The sequence below is a fragment of the Lonchura striata genome, chromosome 3 (genome assembly GCF_046129695.1).
Source record: "Lonchura striata isolate bLonStr1 chromosome 3, bLonStr1.mat, whole genome shotgun sequence".
Classification (NCBI taxonomy): Eukaryota; Metazoa; Chordata; class Aves; order Passeriformes; family Estrildidae; genus Lonchura; species Lonchura striata.
In genome coordinates this window covers 99,899,147-99,916,101 of record NC_134605.1, presented here as the reverse complement: position 1 = coordinate 99,916,101, position 16,955 = coordinate 99,899,147, and the positions used below count along the sequence as shown (strand labels likewise).

Sequence of the window (16,955 nt, the reverse complement as noted above, 5' to 3'; positions counted from 1 at the left end):
CTTCTCAAATATTTTTCGGTTTCTGTGTGCTTGACGCCACGCGGGCAGGCTGAGGTCCCGTGTGCCAAAACGCACACAGCCCTGCTCCTGAGGGCTGCGGTGCCCAGGCCCGCCGAGCGCAGGATGCGCCGGGCGCGGAGCAGCGCCGAACAATGCGCCGCTCGCAGCGGGGCCTTGTGGGTAGGGGAGGCCGCGCCGAGCCGGGGGCGGGCGCAGCGCGGAGAGCGGCGAGGGCAGCGAGGCTGGCGGGGATCGCGGCTCCCGCCCCAGCAGCCGGCGAGCGCTGCAGAGCGATCCGCTCCCCCTTCGCCCCCCGCCTCCCCCCGCCCTCGGAGCGATGTCCCGGCGGAGCGGGCAGTGAGGCGGCGGCCGCCGAGGGACGCCCTGAGCGGGAGAGGCGGGGGCACGGCGGGAAGCGCTCCGTCCCTCCCTTCCAGCTCTCTCCCCTCCCTCTCCCGCGCCCGGCGGAGCGGCGGCCGTTTTCCCTCGCCCTTCATGCCCGGGCGGCGGCCACCGGCGGCGCTGCCCTCCGCTCCCGCCTCGCCGCCCCCGCCCTTCCCGGGCTCGCCGCCGCGCTAGGCCCGCCCGGCGGCCCCGCGCAGTGCCCTCCGCGGGCCCGGCTCTAGGCGGGCCGGAGGATGAGCCAGCAGCCGGCGGGGAAGATGTCGGCGGCTCCCCTGGCGGCCGAGGCGCTGGAGCCGGCGGCGGGGATGCTCGAGGGCCGCCAGAGGAAGCTGGAGTCCATGATCCGCGACCCGCGCTCCCCGGTCAACGTGGAGAGCCTGCTGGTAAGGGGCGGCCGCGCCTGGGGGAAGCGCTCGGCGGGGGAACAAAGGGAGCGCTGCCCTCGCCTCAGGCGGGCGGGAGGGAACGGGAAGGAAGGAAAGGGCTCCCGCGTCCTGAAAGTGCTTTCCTGGGGGAGGACGGAAGATCGTCTCCACGCCCCCGGCCGGGCTACCGGCAGCGGGGAGGTGGCGGGAGCGGCCCGCGCCCTCAGGACTGGGCTGAGGAGGGGACGGGCACGGCGCTCTGAGAAGAGAGCGAGCGCTCCCCGATCAGATACATCTTATTTGGCGGAAAGCGAGAAACGTCCTTGCTGAGATCTGATCCAGGGAGAGGAAAGGGCTTTGTTTTCCCTCCCAGCATCGTTCACACCGTTCGCTTTCGCGCCTGGGAATCTCAGCGTGTCCGTCCCCGAAGTACCTGCCTTTGTGTGCGCTGCCGGGCGCCCATCCCTCGCCCCCTGTGAAACGTCCCCTGGTGAAGCTGAGGTTGCTGTGTGGTGTGGAAGTTATTCAGGAAAAGGGGACACGCCTAAGGGAGAAATGCAACTGGAGGGTCCAGTGACCCTTCACTTTTATTTTTCATTGGGGCAAATTGATTCGTCTGTGTCCCTTTTCAAATAGTATTTTTCCGCGTGAGTGTATGAAATACAGTTTACCTTAGAGAGAAATCTATGCCCTTGTGAAAAAGTGTGAAAGTGGTTAGATTTTCTCATTTAACCATCTGAACTCTAGAAAGGAAGCCAAGAGACAGATTATTATAATTATTGTTATCGTTGTTGTCATTATTATATTATTAGTATTATAATTATTAGTATTTTAACTGAACTTGGGGGTCTTCAAATCGTACATCTCCTGTCTGCCCCAAGATTTCCAATGTGTCCCAGTCCTTGTAACAGTTGCTCAAGGCACTTACACTGTGTCTTTTTTTATGCGTTCAAATGACTCAGTCCTGTTTGGCCAAAAATACAGGAACTGACTGAACAGAATGTATGTCTGTGCTGTGTGGAGAATATAGGAATTTCCTATAACATCTGAAAAATGTTCTTCCCGAGGCTGTGGTGCTGTGTTACTCCTCTCGTACATGTTCAGAGGCATAATGACAGCCATAGTCAATGGAGGGGGGTGGGAAACAGTGCTACATATCTGACTGGATTCAGATAAGTTTTTGCCTAGGCCAAAGCAGAGAGAGCTGCCTCTGGGCTTCGCTCCCAGCATTTTCACTTTGGTATTTTGCTTGGAAAACTTTGACCTGTGGCCAAAAAAGAGCAGTTAAAAATAGTACAGTCGTTCTGAAAAATGCATCAGGTTAATACTTAACCCCAGTAGACTTTTTCACACTCTGCTTTTATACTCAACAGCATGATTCTTTTCTTTTCTCACCTCCCATGCCTTGGACATAGATGGAATACACTCAAATATGTTTATGTTTCTGAAGAGAAATCCTAGCTACAAAATTGAGATTGGGCTGCTCAGAACTTGATTTTTTTTTGTTTGTTTTATATGTTAGCAATTTAGACTGCTTCATGTAATACATTGAGAAAGCAAACCATGGGAGACTGTTAGCTGGATTGTAAATGCATTTTTTTACAGTAAAGGTTATCACTGTTCTCTGCACTCTGTAAGTATTGTTTAAAAAACTAGCAGCAAGTGAAATATAATGCTAATCAATCACATTTCCTAGCTTGTGCAGTCTACATATCTGTGTATGAAATAGTGGACTATTTATTACTCTTATTTAGGAAATTTGCAACAGATTTCCTGTAAAAGCACTTTCTTTTGGTCTCTGGTATTGTTGCTTTATGCAATTTGACATTAATTTTGCATTGGTGTGCTGCTAAATAGTCTGAATATGAAAGCATATTAATATTGAAAAATTTACTTGTTTACTAAACAGCTCCCTTGCAGTGTAAATTATCAAAAATGAAAATGTGTTTTCAGTTAAAAGTAGAAATACAGCAACATGAACTGAGAGTCAGGGAAAGCATCTTAAAAAGACTAGCTGGAATGCCACTATTCCATCCTCCAAAAATAACATAACCAAAACTAAAAATGTGGAATGGAATTCAAAATGGAATTCATTTCCTTACAGTGTAAAAAGTCATAAACAGCTGCTATTCTGTATTTTGTGTGCATGCTTTATTTTTGGGAAGCCGTAAAAAGTGAAAAAGTAGCTGTTGATCTATAACACATGGTGTACATTTGAAAGGCGTGAGAAGCTGAGGTAATAAGCTGTCTTTCTCTAGATAGCAATTCCACTGTCATCAAGAGATGTTTTATTCAGTGGCTCTAAATGAAGATACTTTCTTTGCGTACCTTCCTGACCACAGGATGGCTGACCACATCCATCTGTTTCTTCAGCAGGAGAATCTATGAAGCCAAATGCATTGATTGATTATGTTCCTCCCATCCCCCTTCGGGGCTAAGAGAGACTGTTAGATTTTCTAATGGGGTTTTTGCTATATTGTGTGCCTTAGCAGTCATTAATGCCTGTGTTGAGCATAATTATTTGTGTTCAATTAAAACGTATCTTCAAAAAAGACCTATGCATTCTCAATTCAGAGGCATTATGAGATGGAGAACTCTGCATCTAGTTCGTTCTCACAGGCACTTGAGGGCAAAATAAAATGTCCCAGGAAACAGCGAACCAACCAGAATGTGTGGCATGGTTATTACTACTCTTTTTCTGCTAAATAAAAAAATAATCATGGAGGACTTTCTACTCATTAGCATAGATGAGGTGCACAGCCAGCACTTGGTGGGGTTCTTCTGGTTTTGGTCTGATAAAGAGATGAAAAGAGGAATGCTAGAACTGTGTACTTGGTGCTGTGATAGGTGTCGGCAAAGACATCCACAAAGGGAAGTGGTTATTGCAGCCTCATTGAGGCGTTGGCTGAGTGCTCATTCTCTCATTGTATCTTGTTGAAAGCTTGTTGTTAGGTTGCCTATGCTAAGATAAATAATTTTGGTATTGTCACTTTGGTGACAGTAGCTTTCTATGGTACAGTCTTACCCTTTTTGGGCATGTAACAGTGCATTAGTGGTTATGAAAACCTGTTTTCTGTATTACATTTAGATCACGCAGACTACTTTGTAAAGCTACCATATTTTTATTATTTGCTTTTCTGCCAGTTGTGTCACCCACTAATTTAATGAAGTGACATTTTTATGTGTACTGCATGTACACATGCATGATAGCACTTAATGGCATTTGACCTTTGCTGATCCATAAGAAACCCTTCTATAAATACATTCCTACCAAATAGTTCCAAGTTGACAGCTAAATTTAAGGAGTGCTTAACAGTGCTCAAATACATTTGTGGGCATTTATGATTTTGCATATAAACTCTAACTACAGTATGAACTAAGTTATTTTGATAGTATTTCATACACATTATGTAGGGATGCGTTGGCAAGTGCTATCTTCTCTAAAACAACAGCAGATAGGTTACTGTAGGCTGTGTAAAACTAATCCAGATCTCTGCTTCCTTGCCATGAGTAATTGTATCACTTCAGCACATGCTGAACTCAACTTTTGAGTTGTGTGGTGGTGACAAACAGCTCTGGTAAATCTTAACATCCTTTTCCTGCACTGCTGTGCCTGGGCTGGAGCTGTTCGAGTGCAGTTGTCCAGAGAAGGGTGCCCTTGGACTCACTCTTCAGTGCAGGCCTCAGGATTTTAGCGTTAAGCTTGAAGTTTGACATTACACTGGAGGTGTAAAATGTTGAGTATATTCTGGTGGTCTGCTATGGATGTGTCAGCTTTTGAAAGAAGGAGCTCTTAAAACTGTTAATTAGACAGTGCAGCAGTGAAATTATAAGCACAGTGCTGGGCTATGTTGGAATGCAAGCATGGTGGACTGAGAAATGGAGAAATGATTAGCAGGAAAGGACTCAAGTGTCTCAAAATACACATGCCTTGGAACCCAAACCCACAAACCAAAACTGAACTAATTTGCCATTTATTTATTTTTTAAATAAAGATGACAGGTAAACTGTATATTTACACCAGTTTGAACATGAATAGATGTTCATCTACATAGGTCGTTGCCATCAAGACCCTGAATTTTATTCTTAATGAAAAGCGGATTGTAGATACAGCTCTGACTCCCATTCTTTCAATAGGTGCATCTGTCCATAAAGATCTCATCAACTGAATAGATGCCAGCCTTGTACCAAGAGTGTTAATTGAGCAGATCACTAGGCTTAGCTCTGTTAATTCAGGGTCTCCAGGTCTTCATGGCTGATACAAGGTATTCCTTAACAGGATTTTAGCCTTAGGAACTTTCTAAGTATTTCATAATTAATATGAAAGTTGTTTTGCTTTCCTGAATTTATTGCCACACATAATTTTGAATCAGCAAGAACAATCTGTTGTGTTAATTTGAGCCAGCAAGTACAGGGAAGAGATGCAAATGTAGCAGTTAGCAGGATCTGATCTAAAATTCATTGCCCACTAAGTAATTTGAAGGCCAGATGATTCTCTGTTCTTGAAGAAATAACCTTTTCTTGTTTGTTATATTTCCTGTGCTGTTATTTCTCTCTTAGTTCCTAACTCTTTCTATAAATGTTCTATTTTTGATCTGTAATTTTAGAACATCTACTACAGAGTTAAAAATTATGATCCTTAAGGAAACAGAATTGTCTTTTGTTCATTGTTCCCCTCTGATGGGTTTATATATAACAGTATGGTTAGGTGGAAAAAGAGTTCTACTTTTCTGATAGCTTTATGTGATTTTATATTCTGACTTATACTACACTAGGATTAAAGTGTTTCACTTCTGATTTGAGAAAGCAAAAATAACGTTTTGCCCAGCTTCAGTTCTTTTTACTGTCACACGAGATGCATGCAGATTTTGTGTGTGTGTATTCATAATAGTCATGTTCCCTCCCAGTATTTCATCTCTGTTGATCAGATTGCAAAGTGTGTCATTAGTATCCATTAATTGTTCAATCTTTTTAACAACTTAAGAGAAACATAAACACACCTACACTATCAAATTAGCAGAGTTTTCTTCTGCTTTATATGTGCAGGAATAAAAATTCAGCAACTCTTCACTTTTCCAAATATGAGTAGTCTCAGTTTCAGTTGAAATGTGTGCAAATGCTTGTTAGAACCTGGTTTTTAAAGTACGTTTTGAGTTCTAACTAATGGCACAGCAATGCCAAGCATTTGGCTCTTTGTCTAGTAATGCAGTCCATAACAAAAGCTGCCTAATTTAAAAAGAAAGAAAAGTGCTATCTCCAAAGTGCTTGAGCCAATCTCCACAGCAATCAGTTGATTAATTTTTGCCAGTGTTTGATCTACAAAATATGACTGGAATTGTATCAGTGTCACAGAGGAGCTGACTTTGGATTTTAAAGATGAAAGTGATTGAAATTGGGTAGTAGAGTATTATACAATGAAGGATATTAAAAAATCTGTGTATTTTTATAACTCATAAGCATGGGGGTTTTGGGAGGGAAGAATGCTATATTGTGTCCAAGGTTTCTTCTAAACTGTTACACTGTAAAGCAGCGAGTGTTTCTGGTAACAAATTTATTTAAAATACTTTTTTCTTGGTATATCCCATTGGTTAAGAACAAGAATACAGTGTTTATATTGGCAGCCTTGCCTAGTAATAAACTTATTTTAATGAGCTGTTCACAATGTAAACACAAGGTTGAATGTAGTGCTCAGTTCCCCAGCCGTGCCTACCCTGTGTGAAGCTCCTGCAGCAGTGCAGTGTCCAAAGAGCCGCGGTGCTCGGAGGGTGCAGCTGCCTGGGCGCAGGTCAGGTGTCACCTGCATCCTTCACTGGCAACATTATGTTCGTTACCTGCTAACAGGGTTTTAAAACTGTAGGCTTAAATCAGTGATTGGGTCCCTAATGTGCAGACTGGTTGGAATATTTGGAAGATTGTGATTTTGTGAATTTTGTCCAGATTTCACTAGGCTGGATAGTCTCAGTCAGGTGTTTTATGTGGTATGGACTTAGCTTTCTCTCTGTGTTCATCTGCTACTGTTACAGCTATTGAGAGAGAGACCCTTTTTTGTCTGTGATGTATCATGGAGTTCTGTTTTTGAATTGACAGATTTCTTCACTGTCATGTGAAATGTGCCTCCTGTTCAGTCTCTACTTCATTTGTTGCAGGGTGTGGAAGGTGATAGATGTGAGAAGAAAAACAATCTGAGTGTGACATACAGTGGGGTTTTGATTATGCTTGTCTTCCATTAATTTTATTTCATGTAGAATGACTTATCTGAGTCTTTTGCAAAACATAACCAATCAGATGCTTTGTGTTTTGTGTACCCAGATGGAGACTAATGAGTTATGATGTTAGTGTTCAGCATTGTTACTTTAATTCCACAGTCATTTCATCATTCCTTTTTTTAAGGATAGTGTTGTTCAGATGGTACAGAGAATAAAAAAAATGGTGCGCAGGAGGGTCTGAATCCTAATCTACTGCTATCATTTTATGGTTTCAATCAAATTTTTCTTCATTTCCGACTATATGAAATGGAAATGATGAAGCTTTATTTTTAAGATGTACTGGAAAATAATTTAATATTTAGAATAGACTTATGTGATTAAAAATGATGGTCACAAGTAAGCTATGCCAAAGTGTTTAATTCCAAACCTTAAGGACTCAGGTAATCAAGTAATTGCTCTATTGCCTCTTGACTGTTCTAAATCATAGGTACTGATTTTATTAGTCTGTATTTAAAGTACAGAATTAAAGGATCCTACATAAAGCAAGATAAAGTTTGGGTGACTCATCCAAACACAAGGATTTTCTTGTACTTTTCTTCAGGAGGAAGTGAAGGGGAGGTCACATACTGGCATGAAAGTTGTAAGCTTAAACAACTATGAAAGAAGAAAAGTTAAGCTTTAGCAAATACTCTTATTTTTTTTAATCTCAAAACACATAATGTTGACTGACACCAAATAAATAACTGGAAGAAAAAATGCCTTCTTGAGTTCCACTCTTTCTTCCAAATGCTATTTAAAGTTTAACTAAAATCTTGATTACTATTTAAAAGCTGTAACGCATCATTGTTCTTTGTCCATGTCACTGCTGTTACAGGTAGTCGACCAAAGTCTATGGCTTAACTGTTGATTAAATATCAAACATACTTCTGTCAACAGCATAGATTTACCCTAGTATGGAATATATAGAGAGAAGGATCTTCAGCTCCTATGGGAATTCGTTTTTATTGAATGAGCTCTGAATTTGGAAATCTAATTGTTTTTGTTGCTACTATACAACTTGATTGACCCTCTTTATTTTTCTTTTGTTTGAAATGAAGAGTGCTGCATTGATAAATTCACAGTACTTTGTATGTGCATACTTTCAAAGAGATTGTGCTCTAGAAACAGTAATAGCACAGGTTTTGGTTGAGGGATATACAAATGTTTGGCTTACCTATACTATAAGAATGTTCTATTTCATACAGAAAACAGTCTTAAACTGGTTTTCCTTGTGGTTTCTGAAAATAGTTTGTTCTAGTCTCTCTTTTCAGTTCAGTGCTGATTATTTTAAGTACAAGATTAGAGAGACAAGCCTTGTCATTTGTTACATGTTTAGGACACAGATTTTTTATTTGTAAATGACTTAGCACCATGTGCTTTGTAGAGAAGGCTGTATTATGATAGGCTTCTACAATGTGCAGCTAAAGTAATTGGAAACAAGCTGCAGTAAATAGATAAAAGATCTTATGAGGTTACTTAATATTGGTTGCACCCCTTCTTGCACAATTTTATAATTATGCTTGAGTTCTGTATTATGGTTTTTGTGTGGAATTTTAAACTTTTGTGATAAAATAAGCATGAAGTCTCTCAATTTAGGAATAGTTCTAATAATTCCTTCTAATAGTTTAGGAAAATGGAGAAGAGCAGGGAATAATATCATGTTGGAAGCTGTTGGTTTAGTAAGTAATTAAAACCTTTCCAGTGCCAGGGGTATGCATGCATGATCTGTTTCCTTTAGGGAATGTCTTGGGACCTCCTCCTCCAACAGTAAAAGCTAGCCCACTTAGGCATTAAGCCATACTTTTTATTTCTTGGCCTGTTCAATTTAATGATCTCTTTAGGGTGTATAAACCTGGATTATAAAATACCCTCCCTTTTATTTTATGTTCTTTTATATGAAAAGTGACTGAGAACAACTGCTTGAATTACTCATCTGGCAAGGAGGTACTGACAGTTTATTATTGTATTGCAGCTGCTGCTAGTAATTTAAACATTATTCTATGTTAATTTTTTTTCTGTGAGTACAAAATAATAATTCTCTTAAAATTTAGACATGCATCCATGTTGCTATTACAAGCACCTGAATTATAGATTTGATAGGGAAAGCTAAAAATTGCTGCACTTTCAAAAAAATGCTATTACTAAATTGTTAAGTTTTATAAAGCTATTTTAAAAATTGCTTTCAAGTTAATTTTTCAGTATTAGTTTAATTATGGAATGTGCTTATTTTTTACTGTATTTTTAAGTTATTTTCCTTTTTAAGTTATTTTCCCCACTTGTCATCTTCCCAGAACTGAAGGATTTGTCTTGACCCTGCAAATGTGGCATTATTGACAGTGAAGGTGAAAAGCAGCAGAACTCTGTTGTCAGAATTCTGCTGGTAAAACCAGAATGTAACACCAAATGAGGTAGCCTGAACATTGTTTTGTATGCGTGTAGTGTTCTATGTCAGGAATATTTTAAGCTTGTATTAAAAGATACATAATAAATAGATTCATATAAGCTACATCTCCTGAAAAAGATGTTATGTTGGCAATTCCTTTTAATCATAAATATCTAGCTATTTCTCTGGTTTAGAAATTATTTCTGTTCAGATTATGAAGAAAACCTCTAAATGTGGACACTGTTATGAAGAATGGTTCATGTGCGTAGAAGCCTGAAACAGTAGCACCGTGAAGTGTGAATCATTTCATCTATTTTAATGGTTGACTGCCTCTGAAGAAAGGCAATTTAAGTGTCAAAATAAACTATTTCAGTGCTCTCATTTTTTAGAAGAAACCAGTATTTGTTCCCACATGTGTCTTGCAGTGTTTCTCAAGTGCCAGAAACCCCAAATGTCCCCTCTCTACCTGTGAAAACATCTTTGACAAATATTGACAGATATAAAGTAACTTTATATGTAACTTTAAAAATTGTGTAAGATATTAGGTTGCTCATTATTTTAAAAGCTCCTGGCTTTATTTTATATAACTCTACAGCAGGGCTTCACAAAATTAGAAAATCAGAGACAGCATTGAGCCCAACTGCAGAGCTTATTTTATGTTTTTTACATAGAATGGAGTGTTCCGCTTATACCATATTGCTGAAAGAATGTTTTCTATGGGTTGGGTAAAAGTACATATGGTGATATGGTATTCATGTTTTGAAATCACACTGTCTAAATTTATGAGGGAAGATGTGCTGTATGTCTTACAAACAGATGGAAATTAATAAAATTGCAGTATATTGAAGTACAAATTCTTTTTTGTTAAATCAAAACCAGATGAATGTATACTGAAGTTATTTCTATTTATCAGTGTTTTATATCAAATGGATGCTGAATGTCACATGGGAGAGGAATGGCTGTTTTGCCTTTTTGGAGTATGCAGGAAGCATGACTGAAGAAAAGTCATAGACACATTTTCTTTTCTAGAGTTTATGAGAAGAGGCTGCCATGTAATTGGACTCCTTTCTTGGCACACGGGAATTGTTCTTGGGTTTATAGACAGACTAAATTTCTGAATTGTGGAATTTGTTTTGGTTTTACTGTCATCATGCCTTGATTTTTTTTCTCATGTGCAAGCTCTTAGCACTGTTGGGTCAGTTGTCCTCTAAAATGGAAGTGGGGGACAAACAAATGTGCTTGATGCTGTAGTATCATAGGGTCACTGATGCTGAAAGCACATATGGATTGTGAGAGAAGAATAATATTTTTATCATCTTCATGTTTGATTGTGTGTAAGAAAACAATGAAAAAGTTGTTATTGTGGTAAAATGTCACTGTCATCTGTAAGTTTGTATCTAATAACAGTAACTCAGACTGTGTCCAGGTTCTCCCCTGCAGCTGGTGTGGTACTGCCCTGTCCCTAAAGGGAAGTTCCAGGCCCAAGGTTGTCCAAAAGCATCACTCTGGTTATGAGAGGACTGGAGGCCTCACACAGAGTTTCAAGTGCTGCTGTTGTTTCACAAAAGGATTCACCAGAATACCCTTTCAGCTCAGAATATTCTGTGTATCCTTCTGTGAATCTGTGATTTAAGTCAAAACCAGCAGAATAATCAGCAATTTAGGCTTAAAATGAACCTTGCCAGTGCTCAGAGTGAATGATGGTTTCCAAAGCCACATCTGTAGCAGCAAGTGAAACAAGAGCAGCACCAATTCTCATGTTATTCCTGAAAATGTTATTTCTGAAAATGCTGGTCTTTGTGTAAATGAACATATTCAATAATCAATTTTTTTGTATGTCTAAGCTCCCTTTGACAGTGATGTGTATGTAGCTAGTCATATGCACACTTTCCATGTAGGGTAATAAGGAATGACAGGAAACTCAAATCATTTAGGGACCCAATTATGTCTAGAATGGCCTGAAACACCAGGGTCATGATCATACCTACTCAATGTGCAGTGAAGCTATTAAACTGTTTTTTGTTGATACAAGGATTTAGTATCCCCAGATTTAAATTCTGCTTTAGTAGAGAGTTAGTAGTGATCTCTGCTTGCTGTTGGGTAGTGCCAACAGCCCAACTACAGTTGTGGCTGTTCTGTTTCTGGCTAGGTCATGATTGTGTGCTCTCCACTTGTGTATATTCATATAGAATGTGTGCAGAAATACTCTTACAAGAGACCTATGTACATTTTATTTCTTCCCCACAGTCCTTAGCCAAGTGCATGCACTTCTTCTGACATTAAGGTCTTTATGCACAATTTTTTTCTTCAAATGTAAAAATTGTGACTCCTTGAGGAAGCAGCTGATCCAGATGGCTCTTGTGGGGATTAGATGATTTAGGCAAATATTTTCTTGCTTTTCCATATAAGAATCACTTGTTGCCAAAGCTGAAGGAAAATTTAGAAGACATTGAGTTATTGTCTGTGGAAAAACTGTTTTCCACTTATAAAACCATGAGGAATTTGCAATCTACTTTATATTTTGCTTTACTTTCCCAAGTAATTTAGGATATTCACTTAGCCCTGAGCTTCTTGCCATATTTTTATTTAGCAGTTGTGGGGCTTTTTAATTCTTTGTATTCAGAAGATGTATTTGCTTAAAAAAAGAAAAGTGATTATGGTGGAATAAACACAAACTTAATAAGCGGAAAAATATTTGGCTTTTTGCTACCATAATCTCAACTGATATTTTTAATACCAGTTTGTAAACAAATTTTGATAGAGGTTTAATTTAACAGTCTCAAGGAAAGCAGCCCTGTGTATCTTCTGACAAGGTGAAAAGGCAGGATTTCATTGCATGAATATAAGAATACCTTGCAGAGCTATTATCAATTGGAAATAATACTTTATATCTGGTTCAAGGTTTACAGTGCCCAGGAACCTTTACTTGTAATAACTTTACCTTGAAAATGCTGTGGAATAGTCCTACCACTCCAAAGATACAAAGTACTTCATTGTCAGATTGAGACCAAACTTCCTGAGGATGTGGGATCTCTGTCAGCCATAGACAAAGATGTTAGAATGTCCATGGGGGATGAGGGAAGCCTAAAAATGCTGTAGGATGCTGTCTCTGTTTCTGAGTTCTAGAAGCAGAAAGAGACAAGATTTTGCAGACACAAACCTAGTAAATAGGTGAGTACTGTGATTGGGTCAGATAACTCTGGTCTGTAATCCAGATGTAAATGCAGCAGTAAATAAGACAAGTTTAAATAATCTCAGGTAGTCTATGAAGCTCTGAAGGAAGATAAAACATCGAGGGTGGCCATCTTATTTTGGAAAAGATGGGCACAGCAGAGGACAGATATTTTCTCAAATACATGTGCAATTACTAGTAATGGTGGCAACTTTTCTGCCTTAGGACTAGCACATTTAGAAGAGGAAGAGACATGGTCTATTCTTCTGGTTGTCTTGATAACTGGAATAAGGTTTTCTGGATTATTTAATAGTCTAGATGTTGATTTTTTAATTTTTTTTTTTTTATTTGTTGAAGTGCTTCCATCATTAAGGGTAGCACAAATCAAATTTTTACGTGATTAACAAAAATATATCTGTCTTGGAAGAATTTGTAGATGAACCAGTAAAATTGTACAGTGTTAGATGAAGATACCAAGCAGCTTTTAAAATAAAAACAAGAAATGTTCAGAAATCTAAAGAACAGAGAAGTCTTTCAGTATGAGAAACTAAGCCTCAGGGATCTCAGAAACTTTTTAACCCCTGTCTTTCTCCTTTAGTAGTTGTAGGAGTCCATTTAAAAACAAATAGCTAACATAAATAGTTTCCCTATCAGTTAAAGCAGTAGCTCTACCTGCTTCCCTGAGGCACCACCTTGGTAGTGACACAGTATTTGTGCTGGTGTGTTATGAATTGATTTGAGTACCTAACCTGGATTAAAACTAGCCTGAATCATTTTCTTAGCTAATCCTGGCAGATTTGAAGAATGATCACAAACCATATTAAGTTTAACGAGGACAAATGCTGGATTCTGTATCTGGGATGGGGCAATCCCAGTTGTGTGCATAGGCAGGGGAATGAGATGCTGGAGAGCAGTGCTGTGGAAAGGGATTTGTGGGTCCTGGTCAGTAGAAAGTCGAATATGAGCCAGCAGTGCCCTGGCAGCCAGGAGGGCCATCCCTGTCCTGGGGACATCAGGCCCAGCATCACCAGCCGGGCAAGGGAGGGATTGTCCTGCTCTGCTCTGGGGCAGCCTCACCTGCAGTGCTGGGGCAGTTCTGGGTGCCACAATACGAGAAGGACATTGAACTATTGCAGAGTGTCTGAAGGAGGGCAACAAAGATGGTGATGGTGAAGGGCCGTGTGAGGAGTGACTGAGGTCATTTGGTCTGTTCAGCCTGGAGGAGACTGGGGAGAGACCTCACTGTAGTTACAGTTTCCTTGTGAGGAGAAGAGGAAGGACAGACACTGATCTTTTCACTCTCAAGGCCAGTAAAAGGACTTTGGGAAACAGCATGAAGCTGAGTCGGGAGGTTTAGGTTGAATATTAGAAAAAGGTTCTTCATCCAGAGGGTGGTTGGGCCCTGGAACAGGCTTCCTAGGGAAGTGGTCACAGTGCCAGCCTGACAGAGCTCAAGAAGCATCTGAACATTCCTCATGGTGGATTTCTTGGGGCTGTACTGTGCAGGGCCTGAAGCTGGACTCAGTGATCCTTGTGGGTCCCTTACAACTCTGCATATTCTGTGAGTCTATGAACTATCACAATAACATAAGAAACCAAACCACCCACAATCCTGAACCTCTCCAAAGCAAACTAAAATATCCACAGCGTACCTCCTTTCTCCAAAGAGCTAGGTTCCAAGTTAATGGTGTGTTTATTGATTAAAATATGCAACGTACTTTTTCTGAATGCTGGCCACCATCTGCATGTCTTACCACAGTGTTGGTAATGAAACTTGGAGGAGAGCATGGATTCAAGAAAAAAATCCTGTGCACTGTTCTGCAAATACTGTAGCTTCTTTCAGATTACAGAGAACTTCAGCTAGAATATGCTAATATAAATTTAGAAAAAAATGAGAATGAGAATAAAATAATGAAATAAATTCTTCTATTGCGTTCAGGGATAATATCTTACTAGTCTGTGTACAGAGAAAATTGCAGAAACTGGAAAGGGTTTATTTAAAAAAAATAGTAAAAAGTAAATTCCGATTAATACTGGCCTGTGTTTAAATTTAGGTAATTTAAACAGGTTTTTTGTGCTTTAGTCTACTGCTTTAATCTGTTCTTTTAGGAAAAAGCAGGAATCTGTGAGTAAACATGCTTGTTTTAAAGATAAATACTGGCTCATATTTTCTTCTGGAAATAGTAGAATTCATCAACATAAGAAATGCCAAAATGACTAATTTCAGTTGTTAGCTGCCAGTGATTAACTAAAAGTGGTTCTTACTGCCATGTTATTATTTCTCCATCTCCAGTATGTAGGTTCTGTTACATGGACACAAAGCTGATTTATACCACTGCAGCCTGCTTTGATAGCTGACTGAATTAAATTATATCAGTACTAATTTGATCTTACACTTATACAGTTTTCTGATTTTATACTCTTACATCAGGGCAAAGAAAAGAAAGAAGTATTCTATATATATATTCTATATATATTATATATATATACACAATACATTTATATATATATATAATATATATGGTAGAAGAAAGAAGTATTTTTAATGCTGGGTACCATTTACAAATTAAGGAAATAGCTGATTATTGGTGTATCATTTTCACTATTGATTACAAAATTCTTTCAGAATTACAGGACAATTTGACTTGGAAAGGACTTTTCAAATCATGTAGTTCCAATTCCCCTGCCATAGGCAGGGACTTTGTCCAATAAACCAGATTGATCAAAGTCCCATCCAAACTGACCTGGAACTTTTCCCGAGACAGGGCATCCACAACCTCTCTGGACAAAAAGTGTCTCAATATCCTCACTGTAAAGATTTTCTCCTTATGTCCATTATAAATCTCCCATCTTTGAATTCAAAAATGTTACCCCTTGTCCTGTCATTGCAGGTGCTGTTAAAAGGTCTCTTAACTTTCCAATTAGTCCACTTTAAGTATTAAAAGGTTGCAGTAAGGTCTCCCTGAAGCCTCTTCTCCAGGCTGAACAAAACCAATTCTCATTCTTTTTTCATGGGATAAGTGCTCCACCCCTCTTATCATTTTGGTGCCCTTCCTGTGGACTCACTCCAACAGGTCCTTGTCCTTCTTGTGCTGGGGACTCCAGGGCTGGGTGCAGCACTGCAGGTGGGCTCTCTCCAGAGCAGAGCAGAGGAGCAGAATCCCCTCCCTCCCCCTGCTGCCCGGAAAGTTTGGATGCAGCCCAGGACACATTTGGCTTTCTGGGCTGCAATGGCACATGGCTGGGTCATGTGCAGCCTCTCATCCACCAGCACCCCAAAGTTCTTCTGTGCTCAATTCCTTCATCCCCCAGCTTGTTTGGATTGCCCCAGCCCATGTCCTTGACTTGGCACTTGGCCTTGTTGAACTTCAACGGTTCACATGAAGAAGCAGCCAATAGTTTACTGCAGTAACTGGAATTGGTATTCTGATTTTTTTGCCTGAAAATGTTAGAAAACTATGTCAAATACAATTTAGGAAGAGAACAGCCATTTGAAGTGTCACTGCAGTCAGCTTTACGTTCAATTTGTTTCCAATTTGTAGCCTGATACTAAGCAATTCAGAGCTCTCTTTTGGTAACAAAACAGATTGAGGGTTGTAAAAAAGATTTTTTTCACCATCAGAGTGCAGGAATCATGACAGGATGAATTTCTGTACATACTGGATCTCCTGGTCAGATAAGCTAAGGGCAGTTTTCTTTCAGCAAAGTGAGGGTCCCAAGGAATAGTTACTTTTATACAATTTCCTTTTTTTTTACAACATTAATGTCAAAAATCGAATACAGCTAATCAAAAATCTGTATTGTTATACTTGTTCAGATGTTGTCAAAATGTGAATGCATCATCCCTTCACAAAACAAAGATACAAATTTCTCTGTCATAGTGGGAAGCTTCTTTGGCTGTTTGAATTCTTTCCCCCTAGGTAAACAGAAGAGATAGCCAGATATGGATTTTTAAAATTACTTCTTAACAAATCATGAAAGTGAAATGGATCCTAGAGAGATTGATTCCTGAAAGTCTTTTGAAAGACACTTTGGGATAGGGGGAGTGTTTTTCAGAAATATTATTAGAGTGCAGTTTTGCAAGCCCTTACATGTGTGTTTAGCTTAAAACATTTTAGTAAATACAATTAAGTGGGTAGGACTACTTATAGGTCCAGAGTTAGACATAAGGTTGTTTCAGTCCATGGGGCTGTGGATTGGGTGGTTGTTGCCAGGGCTGTGTAATTTTTCCTTGTCATCTCTTTGATATGTAAGATACTTGTTGTACCCACTTCACTCTAATCTCTCTTCTCATCTTAGAGCAACATGGAGCCATTTCAGTTGAGGCTAACAGATGAAGTCTATTTCCTAATAAAAATATGCTCTGTTTAAGTGGATTCCTGACA

The 16,955-nt window shown here is 39.7% G+C and overlaps 1 protein-coding gene across 2 annotated transcripts in view; it reads left to right on the top strand.

Moving 5' to 3' along the window:
* The first annotated feature begins 596 nt into the window (after positions 1-596).
* The window catches only part of ROCK2 (Rho associated coiled-coil containing protein kinase 2), a 95,691-nt gene continuing 79,332 nt past the window's right edge, over positions 597-16,955 (top strand). The window contains exon 1 of one of the 2 annotated variants that reach the window (XM_021525398.3): positions 597-788. In XM_021525398.3, the coding sequence (XP_021381073.2) occupies positions 639-788 (150 nt within the window). In that variant the 5' untranslated portion in view covers positions 597-638. The remainder of the gene's footprint in view (positions 789-16,955) is intronic. The other variant, XM_077782430.1, reaches the window with a different exon arrangement.